The 20,885-nt window shown below is 49.2% G+C and overlaps 2 protein-coding genes across 2 annotated transcripts in view; one reads left to right on the top strand and one right to left on the bottom strand.

Annotated features, from left to right (window-relative positions):
• The window catches only part of KIAA0319L (KIAA0319 like), a 29,701-nt gene extending 17,566 nt beyond the window's left edge, over positions 1 to 12,135 (bottom strand). The window contains exons 1-4 of the mRNA XM_063419170.1: positions 11,856 to 12,135; positions 10,675 to 10,841; positions 6,191 to 6,846; positions 1,046 to 1,307 (exon numbers count right to left, since the gene is read on the bottom strand). Coding sequence (XP_063275240.1) covers positions 1,046 to 1,307; positions 6,191 to 6,846; positions 10,675 to 10,816 — 1,060 coding nt within the window. The 5' untranslated portion in view covers positions 10,817 to 10,841; positions 11,856 to 12,135. The remainder of the gene's footprint in view (positions 1 to 1,045; positions 1,308 to 6,190; positions 6,847 to 10,674; positions 10,842 to 11,855) is intronic.
• Positions 12,136 to 12,309: 174 nt separating this feature from the next.
• Positions 12,310 to 16,443, top strand: NCDN (neurochondrin). The gene is made up of 6 exons (XM_063419171.1): positions 12,310 to 12,574; positions 13,311 to 14,297; positions 14,442 to 14,668; positions 14,839 to 15,063; positions 15,276 to 15,418; positions 15,724 to 16,443. Exons 1-6 carry the CDS (start codon positions 12,473 to 12,475, stop codon positions 16,194 to 16,196), a joined length of 2,157 nt encoding a protein of 718 aa, XP_063275241.1. The 5' UTR covers positions 12,310 to 12,472; the 3' UTR covers positions 16,197 to 16,443.
• Positions 16,444 to 20,885: the final 4,442 nt, after the last annotated feature.

Raw genomic sequence — 20,885 nt, forward strand, 5'->3', positions numbered from 1 at the left:
TTTTTCCCTCTCAAATACTCCATCAGTCTTTCACCTGCAAAGAGTTCCAAGGCAAAAAGCAATCGGATCTCATTAGGAAATAATAATTAAAAAAAAAAAAAAACCACAATCTTGGAAAAACTTCATAGCTTGGAAAAACTCCTTTTTACATCATCTTTGCATTGGTTAGCAAAACCAGGAGGCCCTGGCTATATTAGTCTTCCCAGACAAGCCAATGAAGATGTTTAAAGCATATTTTCCAGTTTTAGCTGGGGTAAGCCCTTAAAAAAACCCAAAACAAACCATTAACTTGTCAGCACAAGCAGCCAATGAGCTTCCTGCCAAAAACATCTTTGGATGCAGTGCTTCCCTTACACTTTCCATTTGTTCCCTTGTAAGGGAAAGGAACCCTATATTCAAAAGAAATTCAGCTGTGAATGCTTCAGCACACTGGATTAACTGAATTCTGGACACCACACGAGCAGTACACGCCATTCCCTGTGCGTAGCCACCCCTGCAGGGAGAGCTGACAGCCTGGCTGAGGGAACAGAGCTGCCAAAGGGCATTTTGGCCTTTCTGCATTTTCAACAGTCTGTTTTAGGAAATACCAGTGTGAACAGAAACATCATCATGCTGCAAAGCAAAGCACGGGCTAACAGCCAAGTACACTGTTCTCCACGGCTGAACGGTGCAGCGACACTTCAGGGACACAAAATAATCAGTTACTCCCTTTTTTGAGCACACATTAAGATTTCTGCTTGATTTGATGGATAGCAGCACGCCAAGGCTACTGGAAAAATGCTTCCCAGGACTCTGCCCTGCATCACATCTCAGCCTTCACTCTGGGAATTAAGATATCACCATTAGTTCCCAGCTGTCCTCACATGCGATGGCCACATGCAGATTTATTCCCAATCCAGACCTCAGCAGTTACTGGGATCTGACTGATACAGGTGCCTCTGTATTATCTCCAAGGTACCATAATTATTTCCTATTTTTCTACACTAACACGGCTTGAAAAAGCCTGAGCAGGTGACATCATTGCTGGAGCCCTGCAAGTCCTCACCTGGCGTGGTGGCAGCAGTGCTCAGGGCTGTAGGAACACTGCCATTTGTGGGGACTCCACTGGGCACAGAAGTCGCTGCCTGAGCCTTTGCTGTGCTTTTCACTGGCATTGGGCTGGCTGTGGGAAACACCTCAGAGTGAGGATGGGCATCAGCAGCCTGCCCAGGCTTCTCAGTCTTCCCAGGAGCTGTCAAGTCCAGTGCCACAGGGCTGGAGAAGGTAGCCAGCACTGATGATTCTGGTGTAGATGTTCCTGCGTGGATCTGTAAAGGAAAAAGTTGTCTGAGTTTGACCTGAACACTGAATGTCAGGTTTAAGTTGCCCTTCTCCTCCTCCACAGTTAGGGAAGCTGAAAAATCCCTGGTTTGTTGTAACAGCTTCTTCTTCTCTCTTCTGAGGTGTTTCTCCATGTTCCTCCTCCACAGCAGACAGGCCATTTCTATCCCAGCTGAACACCAGTTAACATCAAATTTAGCTACAGCATTTAAATACCAAGGTTGTTGATGTGGCAAATGTGAGAGAAGATCCAGGTTCAAAACTGCAGTGAGAGGAGCTAAAAGAACAGAAGGTGGGGTAAGACAGACCCTAAAGACAGGGACCACAAACTGGGTTCATTTACTTTGGCTCTGATGTCCTTTTCCTGAAGCCATGAAGTTGGCCAACACGAAGCAGGAGGATTGCCATGGAATTTTACGTAATAACTGAATTGTTGCAGCAAGAGGAAATTTATTTTGGAATCACTCTTCAAAGCAAGGTGAGCTGACACACACAGCTCCCTGCGTGCCTGCCCCAGGAGATGCTGCTGGGGCAGGGAGAGGAGCCAAAGGGCACAAAGTTTGCTCACATCCACACAGGATGAGCCACTTGATTGAAAATAATCAGAGTGGCAGGAACAATTTCCTTTCTTTCATCAGAAAATTCCTTTTACCTAGCCCCATTCCAGTTCCTAGCCTGCCAGGCCATACTCATGACAATTTACCCTCCACTGTGAAATCCATGTGCATAGCACGGGGTTTTTTTTAGCTAACTCTATTTTGAGAACATCTGCTAAATATTTAAAATGGAGTAATTTACCATCTTTGATTCAGAAAGTGCTTTGGAGCTGAATTTCCCACCACTACTTCCCATTAGAAGAGTGATTAAAAGCTCATATTGGAGGCAATACACTCAAGCTTTTAGACCATGCTGTTGGCATTCAGTCCAGGAAACAGAATTGGAAAAACACTCCAGACCATGGTGGGCAATATCCTTGTTAGTAAATGGGCTGGGCTTTAGAAAACACTAAAATTTGATTGTAAAAATAAAGCTGTGCTGCCCACACTGAACAAGCAGCCAAGCCAGGAGCAGCAGTGAAGGCACCGAGGGCTTCTCTGCAAGGTTCATGTTTCAGCCTTGGGCAAATAGCTCAGCTCACTTTGCTCACAGAATGTAAAACAATTGTTTGATTAACATCTGAGCTTTATGGACCAAAGAATCAAACACTATTTGTTGGTGTCACAGACATAAGCTGTCTTCCTTTATTTGGTGACTTGCTAATGGGCTTACTTAAACAAAAACATGGATTCTTTGGAATCCATGCAGGAAAAATCTGGCATGCTGCTCTTCCTCAGAAGCTGTATCATCTTCTACCCACTGACAATGCAAAGGGTACTGACTCCTTTTCCTCAAGATCAAGTTTGAAATGCTGGCAGGAGAAAGAGGGGAACAGTCAGGCAGGAACTCAAGTGAGACTCTTTAGGAAAGGTACAGGAGCAGAATGTTTCCATGACTTCCTACCTCTCTGGGAAATCACTTTTTGCTTCTCAAGAATCAACCCAGAAGGGTCACAAGAACAAGAAGTCACAAACAACACGCAGGAGGATCCACATTCACCTGCTGGCCACAGCAGAGTCCCCACTTTGCTTGGCAATATTTTCAGTGAGCTGAATGCTTTCTTGACTCACTTTTAATTCCCAAAAACCCCCCACTTTACAGTGAAGAGAAATCCTCTTCCTTCCAAAAGTCTTCAGGATGAATTGACAGGCAAATGTCTGTAGAGAGCTTGAATTAGATAAGCTTTGCCTTGGGCAATATTAACAGCCAAAAATGCCTCTATTGCTTGCAAGCTGAGACATTTCTTATCTTTACTCCATAACTCTGAATTCTTTAAAGTAAAGAACAGATTATTTCATTCTTGGGGATAAGTAACAAGGAGACTAGAAGTTTGCCAGCTGTCCCATCTTATTTAGCTTAGAAAATAGAGAGAAGTGACACATTGGCCTGAGTCAACACAGGAGCCTCAGACAATTTTTATTCCAACCCCTAAATGCCTTTGGCCTGAGACAAATAACCCAGTGTCCTTGCCTGAGAGTTCCATGTCTCTCAGAGAGACTAGAGCAGCCCTGTGCATGAGGATCCACACTGAGCTCAAGTTACTTGAGAGAAAAATACCTCTGTCCTGGAATTTTCTTTTATTTTTTAATTTAAATAAGCCTGGTCTGAATTTATAAAACGGGCTCTTTTCAGCTAGGATGGTGTCCTTGCTGTCTGCAGTAAGTGCCACATCTGTGAAGACTCTTAAGACACTAAAATGTAGGTAATGTCACAAACATTTACAGAGCTAGTGCTGGTGGTAAAGAGAGACATTTCCTTGTTCCTTGTGGAACCCAGCACTTGCAGGAAGTGTGACAGCACGAGCCAAACAGTGGGCTTGATGTGAGGGCAGGAATGCATTCTCTGGCTCTGTTGCAATGCTCCTGCTCCAGCCTTTCCCAGTCTGCCTGCAGAGCTGCTGCAATGCTGCAGGAGCCCTCCTCATCAGCAGTGCTGCACTTAAATGCTTATCCTGACTGGCTATTAAATGTGTTGCTATATTTCAAAATTGACAAGGAATTCTACGAGACAGAAAAAAAACCCCCTGGTGCCTGGAAAATGTCACTCACTTTAATGAAAAAGTACCAATCTCCCTTAGTTAAGGGCTGATGAGCAGGATGCACTGTGGTTTATCCTGGTTCCATAGCATGGATACAGTAAAACCAGAAATTAATGTTCACTGCACATCAGCAAATGCCACTGCAGATGGCTGTGGAGCCATCAGAACTGCAAGAGGAAAACGAAAACCCACAGAGGCAATGTTTTCCCAAAACTGTCATTTTCCTTCTCTCTGAGCCTGCAAGAGTAAATGAAAATATTTGCCTTCCACACAATCAAAACTCAGCAGCAGCAGAGGAGTAAAAGCACTTTGATTTCAAATGTCCTTTCCTGCTTCAGGTGTTTGATGCTCTCAGGTATGAACAGCCAGTACAAACCAGTACTGTCCCCATCTTCCAACCCTTCCTAAAGACCAGCATTGAACACCCAGCCATGTGCTCCATGGGCCAAATGTAGCCCAGGAGAAATTCCACTGATTTCAGCATGGGTGTAACTTAATTTTGGTCCATAACCAACCCAGCTAGGAATACCTCCCTCCTGGAAGGTCTGGCCATGTCCCAAGAACACAGCCTCCAATGTTGTATCCTTAGCTCACATTAAACTGCTCTTGGATTTGAAGTGCAAGGACAACTGCAGAGCTGGCTTTGCATTTTGCAAGGTAAAGTTGGATGGTTCAATAATCCTGGAATTAGCCCAGGTGGATATTTTAATTCTTCTTTCTCCACAAGAACTCCAGGCTAAACCTCAAAAATGCAAATGCCAGGAATTCCATCATGCCATCATATTTTAGTAGAAAGTTTTTATTTTTATGAACTTGCATTTTGTTAAGAGACATGGACTTTCTTATTAGCAAAAATCATCAAGGAGAGTAAAAACCTTCCCCTAGCACACATCCAACAGGGCCCTAATGACAATGGGTGCACTTCCTAAAGATGGGAAATCCTGCATGTTCAGCAACATTCAGAAGCTGATTAATCAGTGTAATTTATTATCTGCAACCAGTTTACCAGACACATTGGACAGTAACAGCAGGATAACCTGGAAAGCAAAACTGCAAACAGAACAAGCAGGGAGATATAAAAGCAGTTCCCCAAGAGCAAGAGAAGACATTTCAAAGTGGCTGCAAAGACATCTCACATGTGTGACAGCTGAGAGAATGGGGTCACCGTGCTCAGCTCAGCTGCTAGGAGGAGGAAAGAAGAGGGAGGGTGGAAATGCTGCAGCATTGCAGGGGAGAGAGAAAGCTGAGCTTGGGTCAGCCCCAAATGCTGGGGGGGTTCTGGAAAATCAAACATTTGTCAAGCTTTAGTGCCTGGTTTCACACGTGTCACCCTGGCTGCCCGGGAGCTCTGGGCAGCGTCCCTTGGCTGAGTGCCACATCCTGCTCCAGGGTGGTGGCTCAGGCAGTCACAGCCCTACCTGCAACCAGGATTTGAAAAATTCAGTCATTTCCACAACCAGAGGCGGCAGTTTTGTACAATGCCAAATCCCTGAAACACGACAAAAGCTATTTCAGGAACAGTTTAACAAAGTAGAATTATATTTCACCGTCGGGACTGCACAAGCATTTTTGAGATAAGGCTCAAAAAACTATTTGCAGATGTAAAAATACAAACATCACTTAACAATTCAAATGTGCCAAATTCTGTGTAACATCAAGATGTACTGGCTTAACACTGTATGTATTTGGAGCAGAGACTAAACTGATTTCATTCACCCAGTGCCAAGGTAAGCTTTGGTGGATTTGAGAACCAGGAGCACTCTTCAAAAAAGAGAACATTTGGCATTAAGGTGCCAACTCAAGCGAGCAGACTGACATCAAAGTACACTGTGAGCTGTATGCATGACTCTATAAAATAATGTATTTAACTGCCCCAATTCAGCATTTAAATGAAAACAGCTTATTTTCTTGTGTGGATCTGAACAGGTACTTTTACAGGTAAGTTTTCAGCTCCTAGAAAATTCACCTTTCCTTCTCATCTGGCAAGCACACTGTGATTATACAGAGGATAAGCATTATCACAGACTCCATCCTACCTCACTTTCCCACTTCATCAGTTTATACCAGCTAAGAGAAGGCAGGGGGAAGAAACTTATCCCAAAACTCCAAACCACTGGCCATGTCTTGTTGACAGGAGGCTGAAACTGGTTAAAAACCTCTCTGAAATCTACTGAAAGCCAGACTGAGGAGGGGGACAGCTGTCCCAGACCCACTCCAGCCCCAGCAACCGCTTACCTGGGGCAAGTCACTGTCAGCATCCTGTGACCTGTTCACATTACTGCTCTTAGGAGGGAGTAGGCTTCTAGGGTTGTGTTCTCTTGGATTCTGTCCATTTTTCAGCAAGTCTTGCTTTTGATTTTCTTTCTCAGGAGCAGCTCTGTCTGCCACTAAGTGCCTCAGGACCTGCTCTTTCAAGAGCTCTGCTTCACTTTGGCTGGTTCTGGAGTTCTCTGCCAGATCCCTTCTCAGGAGCTGCACCCTGTTTTTATCTGCCAACCTCCACTCCTGGAATGATCTCCGCAGTCTTTTCTTCCTCTGGACAGGGATGTCCCAGTCCAACCACTTGTGACTCGAAGTCTTCCCGTCACCTTCCATATGGAAGTTTAACAAGTGCTCTGTGCTTTTTGATTTCTTTAAAAACACCAAAACAGAATCTGAAAAGCCAGTCTTGTTGGCCTGACACGCGCCAGGCATGGTGCAGTTCACCTGGATGCACAAATTGTCCAAGAACCAAAAGGCATCACAGGTGGGGCGCTGGCAGCAAGTGGCCTGACAGGAGCTCAGAGTGTGGAACCCTTCCAGAAGCTGCAAATGGTGACCTGCCCACGATCTCACACGGCCACCAAGCAGGATCTTCCCCAGCTCACACTTAGATCCGTTCCAGTTTGCATCTGGGAAAGAAGAGGAAATTCTCAATTTCAGTTCTCAGTCCTTTAAAGCAGTGGATAATAGATCTCATCGCTATTGTCAAGATGAATTTGGAGCAAAGGAATAATGCAGGAGAGTGGAAATAGGAAAGTAAACCTGCCTTGTCAGAATATCTACCTGGCCTCACTATCCAGTACTTCCACAAGATTTTAAGGAACAATCTGCTCCTCCTACCTAAGCCCCCACCACCCTTCCCAACAGGGATGGAGAAGCAGAAGTGAAGACAGAAATGTTCCTGTTTCAGAGGAGCCCATAATGCCCACACTGAGCAGCTGGACTAAGGTCACACAGCAAGTTCAGAGCCAGAAACTGAACCTTGAAATCCCAAGTGCAGTTCTTTAACTAGTTATGGCCTTGCCTCTCTGCCCATAGTCTGACTCGAAGAAGAACACTGCAAACAGTGGCACTGGCTTGGTGCACAGTACAGAGGCATTTTTAACTCTTCCATACTGATATTTGACATCAGTTGCTTATTCTTACTGAATTTGCTGCACTTGGGAAGTTGCTAACAGCTTCTAGAAAAGCGTTCTGCAAGGCAAAGCCTTGCCACCCACCCTGCCATAGTGTTTTTCGTTAAAAACCCTCAAACATTTGACATAAGAGTCAAGTTACTTCAGCTCTCAGCTCTGCAGTAAAGCAGCAACTGCTTTGCATACAGAATCTCTTTTTCTTAGCATGAAAATTTTGACTGCTTGCAGGGATCAATGGATTAAAGGCTTCCAAAATTCAGAGCTCTGCAGATTAAGGACTCCCTAAAAATAGCCTAATGACCTATGGGACTGTTACACTGTGCTGTGTTCAGCATCCAAGCAATAATAGGTCACTGGAAGATTACAAACAGTGTTGCTGGACTGGGAGTTGTGCAGCTGGAGAATATGCTCCAGATCTGGCTCCCCTCCCTGTCAAGAATGGAGTTCTTGAACACAACACAAATGGGAAACATTTTTCTCCATTAAAATAAAGTCTGAAATTACAATACTCTGATTGAGAATGAACTCAAGTTTAGTGACCAAGTCATGGGGGACAGAGCTCCCTGTGGGTGTCTGAACCCACCGCTGTGCAGAAGGGGGAGAAACTCCTCACTTGAGCAATGAAATGTGTAAAAGAAACTCTGCAAATGTTCAACAGCAAGAGAAGTTGACATCAGCACCTTTAAAAACCTCAGCACCCTTGTCACCCCTCATCAACACACAGCACTTAATTAGAGAGAGAGCAAACAGGGAATCTGTGTGGCCAAGGGAACAGCCAACCTCATCACACCTGGAATGCCTGGACAGCCAGTCCCTGGCACCACTGTCACAGCCACGGGCAGGGACAAGCTCCTGGCACCAACCTGATGGGGATTAGAACAGAATATGGAACGTGTGTACACACCAAACCCACATGGATGCACACACACTCTCTCCAGACTTGGAGAAACAATAACAAATTGAAGAATTACACCATTCCTGTGAATTTCAACAAGATCTCATCCGCTCAGATTTACGTTTTGCCTGTAAAATTCCCTTTCTGTTAAAGGTGAATCACTGCCCCTAATATATCCTGTGCATGAGGGAAATGTGCTGCTTCCCACATTGCTAAAATCCCTCCTCCTCTTCCAGCACTGCTCATCAATCTCTCCTCATATGTCAGCCCTGGCTCACACATACCACTCAAATTAAGGCTCGATATGGAAGCAGTGAAATTCAGCAGCAGTTTCTAGTACCAGGCTTGGAACTGGGGCACACACAGAATGGGGCACATTCAAGAGAAAAATGTTCCCAGGGAAGACATCCCTTGTGACAAATCACTACATAACACAGGTATTACATTTATTAATGTCAAATGCAAAGCCTGGATCCTCAGAAACATCTCCTCACCATGTAGAAGCCATGACTTAGCCTGGATGACACAACACTACCATGCTGAGAGCATTCTGCTTCTCTTTTAACACAGTGCTAAAACAAGATTTGAGTAATATTTTGGCTACATTTCATTTCCAGCACCCAGCTAATGGCCAGTTGGGACATGTTGATTTGAAATTAGCCAGTAAGTTCTTCTGAACTGCTGTACACGGACAGCTTAAAACTCAGATAACTCTCAGGAACGACAGAAGTGAACAGGCAACATGCAGCACAGCAGCCCAGCATTCCAGATGTGAATTTTCCACAGAGACACACTGATTTTCACTTTTCATTTCCAAGTTCCGTGGCCTTTGGTGGGCATCAAACATTCAGACAACTCAACGTGCCCTGGGAGAAAACACTTGCATTTCATCTATGGAAAGCAGGAATATTCCTGAGCATGAGTTCCCTCCTAAACTCAGCGCCACACAAGTCACAAGACAGCTGCACAGTGGGTGTGCTTAGTCACTTCTCCATATTGTTTTTGTCACATCAGTGGAGAAAACTGCTTTTCCCAGGATCTCAGGAGTTCCTGTCCCAGGGATGGAACTCACAGCTTTGCTGAGCAGCAGGGGAATGGAACACACAGGAACAGCTTCTATTAATAACTTCAGGTTTACAGACTTGCCCAGGCAGTCAATCCTGCTTGATACCAGATTAATGATTAAAGACTTAACTCTGTGGACTTTTTAAAGCTGCCATAAGTCAGTCAGTTATGTCAACACAATCCCCCTTGCGTAACTCCACATGACCACGCTCATTTCTAGGCAGCCATAACTCCTCCTCAGCTTCACAAACTCTGCTGCCTGAGTGACACAAACAAGCCCAAAATAACAAAAACTCTGCAATGGAAAAAATGTTCACATCAGGGTAACTATGTCCATATAATTATATTTATTTCTGCACACGCAAAAACCTTAATTTAATGGCCTCTTTGCTCGTTTAACCATTGGACTTGATGATTTAAGACCTGCACTGTTCCAACCCTAACAATTCTATGAGTTGGCTTTAACTCTTGCAATCAGAGCAGCCCTTAAACACACCAACACTGTCTAGAACACCCTCTAGGAGTCTCACAGGAGCTCTAACTCTAAAATTCCAAGAAATTACTAAAGCCAGGAAATGCATTCAGGAAGCCCAACTGACAAGGAAACATTATTCAAACATACAACCCTTTGCTAGGACCAGGAATAAATATGTGTCTTTCAAGGGTCTAAATTAGCAGATTAAAATCACACAGCTCATTAGCTTAATCAAATCTGCCACTGGGAACTGTCCAGGAAGGTCCAGTAACACAACAGGGATGCTGCAGCTGCCTGGAGAACACATCCACATAACAAACCAAACCAACCCCTTCCCAAACCAAACATCACACAATCCATTAGAAGAAAATTTCCATCCAAGCCACTAACTTGGTTATTTATTTGAGCAGGAGGTTGGTTGCTCAAGTTTGAACAGGAAATAACAAAAACAAACATAATCATTGCCTGTAGGCAAATAAAGACTTCTGACACACTGTTCTTGGGAAGAGTGTTCAACATCTTAGGGCTAAAAAACATTCCTGCCTTTCCAGGTTGCTTTCCTTAAATTAAATTATTTTCCAGGTTATCACTTGTTGTTCCTTTTGTAAAAAATTAGGGTCAGAAAAAGCTCTCTCTGAGATACAAGCAAACTTTTGAGAGCTCCTTTAGTAACTGCTAAGGGTGGTGTTTTGTTTGGTTTAAAAAAAAGCAATGGCTTTGGTTTGTTAGCTTAAAAAAATCAATTAAAAAGGAAAACAAATAAAAAACCAACCCTACGTCTACCAGCAAATCATTTCACTTTTCTCTCTGAGTATTTTAAACAAGTAAGAGGGATAAAGACCATAAAAATCCATACACACAGTCCCAAAGAGAACAGAGGAGTCACCTGCAGAGGAGCACAAGGCACACAGGCAAGTGCACAGGTAGAACAGCTGCGGAATTCCCAACTCCCTCACAGCTTTTCCCAGGCAGGATCGTGACAGGAACCAGGCGCTGATGCTGGGCTTGGCTTCCAACCTCTTCTCCATGGCCTTTGTGGGCAGCAGCAGGGTTCTAGAAACACGTAGGGCATGAAACAAAAAACATCCCGTGGCAATTGAAACATTCCTACACAGATCCAGCGAGAGTGCAAAGTGAACAGAGCATTTGTGCAGGAAAAGGAATGCCTTATCAGCTGTGATTAGTCCAGCTGTTGCTAAGGAACTATCAATGTCTGATACCAAAATGAAATCTGCAGTGACACAGCTCCCAGTGCTGAGTGCAGAGGACCTTTCCCTTCTGGTTTTCTCCTCCAGACCCCGTTTTTTCATCTGATATCACAGTAGCTGTCCACCGGATTCCAAACAAGCATTTGGGAAGTTTCAGTTTAAATCTGCCTGAGGATTGGACACCCAGGCAGCAGCACGAGGATGACACCGGCACTGACAGCCCCTGCACATCTGCCCGGCGATGTCACCGCAGGCACGTCCGTGCTGGCTGGTGCCAGCCAGGAAAAGGGAAACGAGAGCAACGCTGGGAAACTGAGCTAACGCCCTGCTTTGCTTCTTATTTTACTGCACAGGGCAGGGATCACTAAACTTCTCCGCCTTTCTAATGCCAAAGGCTATTTAATAGCCTCATATGCTAATTAAGTGTAAATTAACTCTAGGTGATGCGGTAGGAGAACATTAATTATTTCACAGGTAATAAATAGTATCTATTTTAAGGGAGCAATGAAAGCATCATTAGGCACTAAACGGCATTAAATCTGCCAGTTCTGAAGAATTCGAAGGGAATGCTGTTACAGCCAGATCCACCAGTGCTCCTCAAGCACTCGGAGCTTGTTACACCTCCAGGAGCTGCACTCAACCGTCCGCAGCAAAGCAGGAACAGACACGGGAGGAAAACTTCACGGGGGAAGATGTAAACCCGCGCCCGCTCAGCCAACAGGTCCCTGAGGAAACTTTCCACGGCCCCGGATCCCCGGTCCGGCACCTGCCCGGCCGGAGCCCCCAGCACGGAGCCCCCGGCGCCGGGCCCGGGCCCCGCGGGAGGCGGCAGCGCCCCGTGCCGCCGGCGGGTACGTACCAAGGGCACATGGCGAGGCTCGGCGGCTCCTCAGCGGCTCCTCGGAGAGCTCAGGCGGGCACCGGGCACCGCGCACGGCCGCGGCTCCAGCGCGGCGGGCCCGGCGGCACCGCGGCCTCCTGCCCCGCGGCCATGGCGGCGCCCGCGCACGCTCACCCGGAACCTGAACCGCCGCCTCCCGGCACCAGGGCTGCGTCCGGCCGTGCGGGCAGTGCCAGGGCTGCGGAGCCGCGGGTGCCCGCCGCTCGCTCCGCCGCCGGTCCCGGTCGCACCGGGCGGGGCGGGCGCGGAGGCCGCGCAGCCACAGGTGATTTGCCCACAGTTCCGCGCGGAGGCGGCGGCTTCGGGCACCGCCCAACAAGGCCGCACGGGGTTGGCCGGCGGCGCGGAGGGAGCGCGCGGATTGGCTGGAGGGGCAGGAGGCGCGTGCCCGCAGGCGGGGCGCCGTGAGGGAAGGGGACGGAGCCGGGAGGAAAAGGAGCCGGAGCCGGGAGGAAAAGGAGCCGGAGCCGGGAGGAAAAGCAGCCGGAGCCGGGAGGGAAGGAGCTGAGGAAAGGAAGGAGCTGAGGGAAGGCTGCCCGTGTTCCCCTCTAGCCTTTCAGCCGCGCTTCCCGGCCATGGCCTCGGACTCCGGGGACAGGCACGCCACGCTGAAGCGGTGCCTCGGTGTGCTCAGAGACGCGAGGAACGACAGCGAGCAGTTCGCAGCGCTGCTCCTGGTAAGGAACCGCGGAATCGCCTCAGGAGCGGGCAAAGGGGGGCCCAAATGCCCTGCTGGACATGGAAGTGTTGGGAGGACGCGGGGAGGTGGGGATTGGGAGCTCGGGGCAAGCTGCTTCAGAGCTTTGGGGTTCCCTTCAGCAAAGCAAGGGAGCCTGGCCTTGCCCTGGGTATTCGGAGGTACAGTCAGTGCTGCCACACTTTTGGAACACCGTGGTAAACCTCTGGGTTAGCACTTGGGCCAAGTGCCAGCTTGAGGCTGGGAGCAGATAAAGATCGGGGACTAGAGAAACGAGGGTCCAACCAACATGGTTATATCACACATTCTCCTCTTTATTCCTTGAGATGGCGGGTTAAATACAGACAGAATAGTTTACAAGAACAGGTGCATTCTGATAGGCAGTGAGAGTAAAGAAATATGCAAACAATCTAGAGTTAAGGCAGCTACGGAGTTTCAGTGTAATTACTCTATTCTGTGGATAGATATACCTTAACCCAGCTTCTACGGCACTACAAGCTTATCTAGACCTACGTAGGTTAAACGTTTAAGGCCTAGCAGGCCTAGGTCTAAGGCCTGGTCTGAGGCCCAGTTTGGGATAGCTCTACCTTACAAGACATCCTGCTCCTGCTACACCAGCTCAGTGGGTACTTCCCTGCACTAATTAAATAGTTCCATCCTGTATGTGTACCAAATCCTTTTGCTATGCTCACACTCACTCCCGCTTTGCCTCGTAGGTGACCAAAGCAGTCAGAGCAGGAGAGGTGGACGCCAAGACCCGTCGCCAGATCTTTGACGCGATCGGATTCACGTTCCCGACGCGCCTGCTGATCTCCCGGCAGCCCCCAGCCGGCTGCCCCCCGCACACCTTCCGTGCCCTCGGCCTCACCCTGCTGGCCTGTTTCTGCACCGACCCAGAGCTAGCTGGGCACTCCCAGATCCTCAACAAAATCCCGACCTTCAATGACATCCTGCTTTCCCCCTGTGACCCCGACAGCACGTCCATGGTCGATGATGTGTACCAGTGCCTCAGCGCTGTCCTGGCCACAGCCAGGGGCCCCAGGGAGTTGGTGACCAAAGGGACAGTGTCTGCCCTGTGCCAGGCCTACCTGAATGGTGGTTATGGCTCTGACCGTGCCCTCACACTGCTTGTGGGGCTGTTGGCTGTAGCAGAGGACAAGTGCTGGCAGAGAGATGCTCCGCAGCTCCTGGCTGTGCTCAGCAAGCTCTCCGGTGACTTCCTCAAGGCTGAAGACATGAGCAAATTTGAGCTGTGTGAGGTTCTGCCTCACTTCATCCCCCTGTCACCTCCCCTCACAGAGAACTCCCAGGGCTCTGAGTGCCTCTGCAGACTTTACAAAGGGCTGGCTGACGTTTTGAGCAGCAAACTCAGCCAGTCGCAGCGGGACCCAGCTCTGAAGCTCGCAGCCAGCCTGGTGCAGGCCTGTGGGGCCGAGTGGATCCCAGCAGGGAGTGCTGGCAGCAAGTTCCTGGCCCTGCTGGTGAACTTGGCTTGTGTGGAGGTCCGCCTGACCCTGGAGGAGCCAGATCCCGTGGAGGTGGAGGGGAAGAAAGAAGTGGTGACAGCCTGCTATGTCCTTATAGAGATGGGGATCCAGGAGTGCCTGAGGGAAGAGAACCCTCTGCTAGAAAACGTGCAGAAAATGCAGCTCGTGAGGATTATGGATGAGGCATTTGGAGCTGTAATATTGTACTTGAGACAGGTAATGCAGGGCTTCTAACAAACAGTAGGTTGTGGTGGTGTCTCTGTGTGGAGCAAACTCTGCCTCTGAGCCCACTGTGGTTTCCAGACTTGTGTTAATTGATGTACGGTGACAACAACGTGTCACTTTGCTTTCCTCATGCAGGTTAAACAGGAGGAGCTGCAAGATCCTTTCATCTTTGCCTCCGTTCGAGCTCTTGGAGCTTGGATGGCAGAAGAGACATCCTCCCTCAAGCAGGAAATCTGTGAGCTCTTGCCTTTCCTTGTTGATTATGCCAGGAAGCTTTTCAAGGAGGGCAGCCCAGCTGTGAGTCTTCCCCAGGCAGAGCTGGTCAGCACCGGGGGCTCTGCCTTACCCCATGATGCTCTGAGGTGAGCATTTTAAGCACACATTTGTTGCATTTTAGTGCAAACCTGCTTAAATATTTTCTATTTTTATACCTGCAATGCCAGTTCCATGGGGTTTTTTTTCCCTGAGATGGATGTAAATGCAGGGCTTTGACCCATTCTACCTCATGCTCCCAGTTTCTTTCCCCTTTCAGATTTCTACTACCTGGCTTTTGCCATTTGATAGCAGAGGACAGGCCCCGGGACATCCTCATCTCTGAAGGGGCACCAGCTCTGCTGTGTGAGTACTTCCTGCAGCAGTGGGGGGTTCTGAGCTCCGAGCCCACGGCCCCAGCGGCCCTGACGAGCACTGAAATGAGTCTCCAGACCACGTGTGTGATTTTTCTGAACCTGGTTGTGACTGCTCCAGACCTGGTCAGGTAACAGAGCTGTGGGAGCTGGCTCTGAGTGGGGAGGAAGGGTGCCTTGTACAGCAAGCTTGAGGCTCTGTTAACACACTAGGCTGAAAAGGCATGTTCCTTTTTCAACCCCAATTTCATTACATTTTTGGTGCTCTGTTTAACCTTGACATTCTCAGGTGCTTCTGGCTCTGCTCAGGAAATGTGTCAAAAAGGGTTTATTTTCTCTCTAGGCGTGACAAAACCTTTTCCTCCTTGATGGATGCGTTGCTGAAGTCTCTTCCACTTCTGCTGCCCCAGAAGCATCACTTGGTTCTGGCAGCAAACATTGCCACTCTAGGCCTGATGATGGCCAGGATCCTCGCAGGGTCAGCAGGTAAAGGAAATTCCCATTGGCAAAGCACACATTGTACTGCCTGGACAGAGACCAGAGCTGGGAATTTGGGCTGGAGAAAAATAGAAGGGAAACTGGTCCAGTTTGTCACTGGAAAAGTGATAAATCAAAAATGTTCAGGAGCAAGGAGTATGTGAAACATCCAGCCGGCTGATGTGCTGGGATGAAGAGATTTCTAGGGCAGGAAGATGTTGAGGCTCCACACAGCCCCACCACAGGGCCCTCCTTTGAGCGAGCAAAGTCTTCATTGTGATCTTCATTGTGACATTCATTTCCTTTTCCTCCAGCTCTTCAGGGAACACAGCCTGCCAAGGAGTTTTTTGGAGCTGCCATTCGCTTCCTCTCGCAGGCGCACACGGCCCAGGCTGACCCCGACAGTGACAGCGACGCCGTGGCCGTGGCCGTGTCCCCTGCCTACGCTGATTCCTGGGATGACATCCGTGAGCTGTGGCTCCTGGGGATGCAGGCCCTGGCCGACTGCGTGCCGCTCTTGCCGTGGCTGCCGCACGCCGCCCTGCAGGCGCGCTGGCCGCAGGGGCTCTCACAGCTGCTGTCCCGCGCCGCTCCCGCCTCCGTGGATTTGGAGCTGGTCACGGCTTTCCAGGGCGTGCTGGTGGAGCTGGCCAGGGCCAGCGAGCAGTGCAGGGGTGTGATGCTGTCCCACCACGCCGCGGAGTGGGCCAATCTCTATGGAATGGCAGCTCTGGAACAGTGTCTGGCCGAGCAGGGAGGGGCCAGCAGCACTTTAGGTGGGAAATGAAGCCAGACACCTGCGCAAGGTCTGTTCAACACTTCTGCTGTGCTCTTTGCTGCCAAAAAAAACAATTTAAATGACCAAACTTCACAAAACTGGAGTGATGCAGCAGCACCCAGCATGATCAGCACTGTCCACATCTGCTGCCGCCTCAGAACATTTCACTATGCCCTTGCTCACTGTGTTGTGAGGATTTCTCTGTAAAAACTGCCTGTTTGGTTATTAAAGACATTTTGTCAGTTTGTTTTTCAAACTCCTCAGTGCTGGGATTTCTTTCTGCCCTGGGCCCTCACAGGATGCTTGCTTCTCCCATTAGTATGGTCACAGTTTTGTCACAGTAAGCCCTGCAGGTTTTCACCTTATTTTCTGAGTCTTGTGCATATTAGTAAATAACTTGGCACTACACATAGAACCCTGGAAAAGGCAGGAATGGTAAAAGCTTTATTATTTACTTATAGCATTGGCAATAATTCCTTGTGACTTGAAGATTCCATGCTGCTGGATGATCCCCCAGTTAATATCCACCACTGGTACCATCATCCCAGGTTCACACCTAGAAAACCTTCCCAGCACTACTTGCTTTGTCTGTTTTGCCCCATAAAACACCTGCACAAAGCACATCCGTGGGATTTTCTGTTTGCTCCCTCTCACCTGTGGGGTGGGATATACAGGGAGTTTTCCACTCTTGCAAGGTGCAGGATTCAGTCTTCCTCTGCTCTCTTCAACGTGTGAAAGCCAAAATGAGGGAATTCCCTGCAGACCAAAGAACATCTTGCTTTACAGAAGAGAAAGGCCACATGTACAGTAGAGTAAATCTCTTGTAGCACCGGCTTTACAGCTTGGCCTTCCAGTTCTCCGGTGCCGCATTATCCCAGGGATATTTCCCAGAAGGAGCAGCCGCACGGGGTGGCTGCAGAGGCTGAGGCTCACCCGAGCGGCGCTCCTGCTTTTCCACCAGGTGTCAGCCGAGGAGTTCTCTGGGAGCTGCTGCCTCGCCGGGCCCGGCTCTGCCGCCGGCCCGAGGCGTTGATCCGAACTCATCGGAGGGGGCTGTGGAATCGTCTGATCAAGGGAAAATCAAGCACGAAGCTGCCTCAAAAGGAGAGCTGGCTCTGGGTGTATTCCTGCTTTACACTGTGTTTTTGGCTCACTGCTTTATTAGAGAGAGTGCTTTACACAGCTGGAGAGGAGGCTGTTGCTCAGGGAAAGTATCTTTAGATCTTTTCAGTTCAGCCCTGAGCAGCCAGTGCAAGTTGGAACAAAGGCAGGTGCTCCCAGCAGAGCAGTGCGAGCCAAACAGGCAAATGAGCCTCCTGGCCTTGGAAAAGAGCAGAACTTTGTGGAGCTGGGCTGGGAGAGGCTCCTCAGCTAGTCAGGAACACATCCCTGCACCCCAGGGAAACACCAGGAAAAATGAGAAATACAGTGCAGGGTCAGAAAAAAACCCCAAACCCTCAAAGCCTTTATCTTCAAGTGTTCCCAGTCCTGTACACTCTCTTGCCTCTAGTCAGGGGCGTGGGCTTCCCATTTATGACATCCACTAATTAGTGCTGATGAGAGATCTGACCTGTATCACCAGGAGGAGATTCTGCTATCCCCAGTGTGGTGCTGGGCTTGCTGTGAGCAGCTGATCTGGTTTGGCCGTGGTTCATTGCCATGGGCAGTGGTTGGAGCTCCAGCACCTGAGCAGGGGTCAGCCTGGGCCCGCAGTTCCAGCACTTGCACAGTCCTAACCCAGAGGCCTTTGGTTGCTGGTCTTGAATTCGCTGCGAGGCTCCCTGGGAGCAAACCAAGAGCCCAGGAATTCCTTCAGTTTTATCCTTCCCCATCTTAGGGAGTAGGGTTTGGCCACCAGCAGGTGCCTGGAGAGGGGCATGTGCACCTCATTCTCACACTCTTCGGTGTAAAGTCCCCTCAGGTGTGAGCAGAATCATCCTGCAAGAGCTGAACCCTCCCTGAGACCCTGATGTCTTGTCATGTGCTTGTTTCTTTGCATGAAAAAAACCACGCTCCTTGTGAGCCCCTTACAGCTCCTGAGCTGGCAATGCAAGGGGTGAGACACCCCCCTTGCTCTGGGACGTTGCCAGGCTGAGTGGCAGTGGAGATGGCAGAGCTCCTTGAGGAATATCACTGCTCTCTTGCCCCAGGGCACTTCCCAAACATTCTCAGACAGAGCACCCCCAAAAGGACTGTTGTACCTCCCTGAGACTGAGTGCTAGCAGTGAGCACTGTGTGTTCAGGAGGGGAGGGCACTGGAGCTGTTGGAAGCCTCCTGCCACGTGGGCATCTCCCTTGGCTCCGTGCGTGCCAGCCCACAGGCCCCAGCACGCCCAGCTGGCTCAGCCCATGCGAGGGATTTGGTGCCCTGGCAGCCTGGCCAGGACTTCAAAGGCTGCAGGGTGCCCTCAGCCACCCCGAGCTTTGCAAGCCCAACCACAGGTTCTGCCCCTGGCAGTTGACATCCACAGGCACTGATGATCTGGTGCCAGAGAGGTGGATGTGGCATCATCTAATGTCCCCTCTCTGCCAGTGTTTGAGATCCCAGCACGGAGTGGGGTTGCAGCCAGCAACACCCAAAGCAAACTGTGCTTCATCTCTCAAGTGCATTTCCAACATCAGGACAAGCTGTCCAGGAGAAAGATGATTGTTCACTGCTCTCCAACAAGATAGACACGGCCCCAGAGGAGCAGATCCACATTCTGTTTCTCTTTGACAACTGAAGTGTCATAATGCCATTGCAAACCTAACCATGGTATACATTGTCTTACAGCATTTAGTCATCTCACCCCAAAAGCACTGGCAATAAAATTAAATGTTTCCTACGGTTGTTATTTGGCTGCTGTGCTGCCAGAACCCAGTGCAGCACCCTCCTCCCTGCTGTGAGATGTAACAGGGGTGGTGAGAGTGGAGGCCTGAGGAGCAAGGGAGTGCCACACTCCCTGCCCACCCCTCAGCAGGGTCCCTGACCTCCCCAAAGCCCTGCCTGCCTCTCCAGACTCATAGCAAGGAGATTCCTTCTGAGAAGGGGATGTGGGAATTAATAGCCTGTATTTCCCTGACATGTTGATGGGACCTGAGCTTCTGGAGAAGAACTGGTTCATCTTTGGATTGGGAAGAACTCTGCTCACATACTTTAGTTTCGGTGCTCTCATCACCCTGCTCCACCCGGTGTTTGTTGCTGACCCCCAGGAGCAGAAGTTGCTGACTCAAGCCCCTTGCATGCTCCTGGCATTGCTGAGGATCTCCTGGGGAGGAGCTCTGGGACCTTTGTTACAAAACCAGTTTTTCACAGATTTCTGGCTTGGGTCCATGTGCAAGAAGTGGTCCCTGGGGTGGAGACCTCGCCCAGACTCACAGCGAATGCTCCCTGTAGCTGGGGGGTGAAGAGGCAGCTCTTGTGTTGAGGTCCTCAGCAGGACCACGTTAGGAAACACAAAGGATGTTTGGCAGAGCAAAACACGAGCACAGCTGGGCTTGTGGTTCTTCAACAGGGGTGCTGAAGAACAGGAGCTGTGTTTGAGCCCCCTGTGTTCAGGTGATCCCAGCAATTGTCCTGGCCAGATTGAACCACTAACAAAACCAGGCAGATGCTGGGAGAGTGTGTTGGCAGCCCCTTGTGTGACAGTTCTTGTCACTTGAGGGCCCTGCCTTGGACCTCAAGACAGCAGGTAAAAGTGAGTAATTGTTATCATCAGCACTGGTGGCTAATGAGTGCCTCCTGTCCATGAGAGGCCCAGGGGGTTGGTTTGCCCTCATCATCAGAAAGGTGCTGTACAGAGGGTCTGGGGCAGGGAAGGACTCAGGAGGGTCTTGGACACCTTGCAAGGACAATTCTGTTTCTTGTAGGGCTCTGAGGGTGCTGCTGGGCAGGACCCCAGTGCTAGGAAGGTGCTGACTGTGCTCCCAGAGAAGGTGCCAGGGCAGGGTAACTCCTGGGAGTTTCCGAAAGCCCAGAGTCTATTTTAAGGTACCTTTTCTCCTTTCTGAGCACTACTGTGCTGTGCTGGGGAGGGTGACACCCCCTCACAGCCCCACAGCTCCAGGCTGCCCTGGCCCACTGCCCCAGCCCAGTGTGTTCCCTCAAACCCAGTTTGCCCAGCATGTTCCATGAGGGGCAGCAGGACAGCTCTGCCTTTTGTTTTTCCTTCCCTTTGTCTGTCAGTGTTGCAGGTCTCCTCTGCTCTGTCTCATTTTTGGGAGGAAACACAGCTTCCCTCCAAGCTGCTGCAAGGGACCATCCTCCTGCCTGCCTGCAGTCCTGTGCAGGCTGACTCACAACCTTTCCCACTAGGATTTTGCACAGTTTCACCTCTTTCAGATGAATAAAGGCTCGACATTATACGGAGTAGACGAGCAAGGGACATTAAGAATGAACTGGAACATAACTGCAAAATACAGCATGTCCAATCCAATTTTTCCCAGCAAATGAAATGGATCTGGTGGAAAATAAATACAGAACTTCCAGGAGCAGCGTCCTTGAAGAGCATTTGAGGGGGATGAAGAGATTTGAATGGATCAACCCTCTATACCTCTGCATATCCCTCCTCCCACCTTTAAATGCCATCTTTAACAGAAATAAATTAGAATAAACGATCAGCCCTTGCCTCCTAAAGACAGGTGGCAGGGTAATATTAAAAGAAATGAATAAAAATTCATTTAATGAGCATTGTTAATTAAACCTGGAAATCAAAGAGG

This window comes from Prinia subflava, chromosome 24 (genome assembly GCF_021018805.1).
Source record: "Prinia subflava isolate CZ2003 ecotype Zambia chromosome 24, Cam_Psub_1.2, whole genome shotgun sequence".
In the NCBI taxonomy this organism is placed as follows: Eukaryota; Metazoa; Chordata; class Aves; order Passeriformes; family Cisticolidae; genus Prinia; species Prinia subflava.

Excerpts from the sequence above, each read along its gene's own strand:
- NCDN (XM_063419171.1), top strand. The coding sequence starts at position 12,473 with ATGGCCTCGGACTCCGGGGACAGGCACGCCACGCTGAAGCGGTGCCTC. Across the intron at positions 12,575-13,310 it reads AGTTCGCAGCGCTGCTCCTG|GTGACCAAAGCAGTCAGAGC; the intron begins GTAAGGAACCGC and ends TTTGCCTCGTAG. Across the intron at positions 14,669-14,838 it reads TTACCCCATGATGCTCTGAG|ATTTCTACTACCTGGCTTTT; the intron begins GTGAGCATTTTA and ends TTCCCCTTTCAG.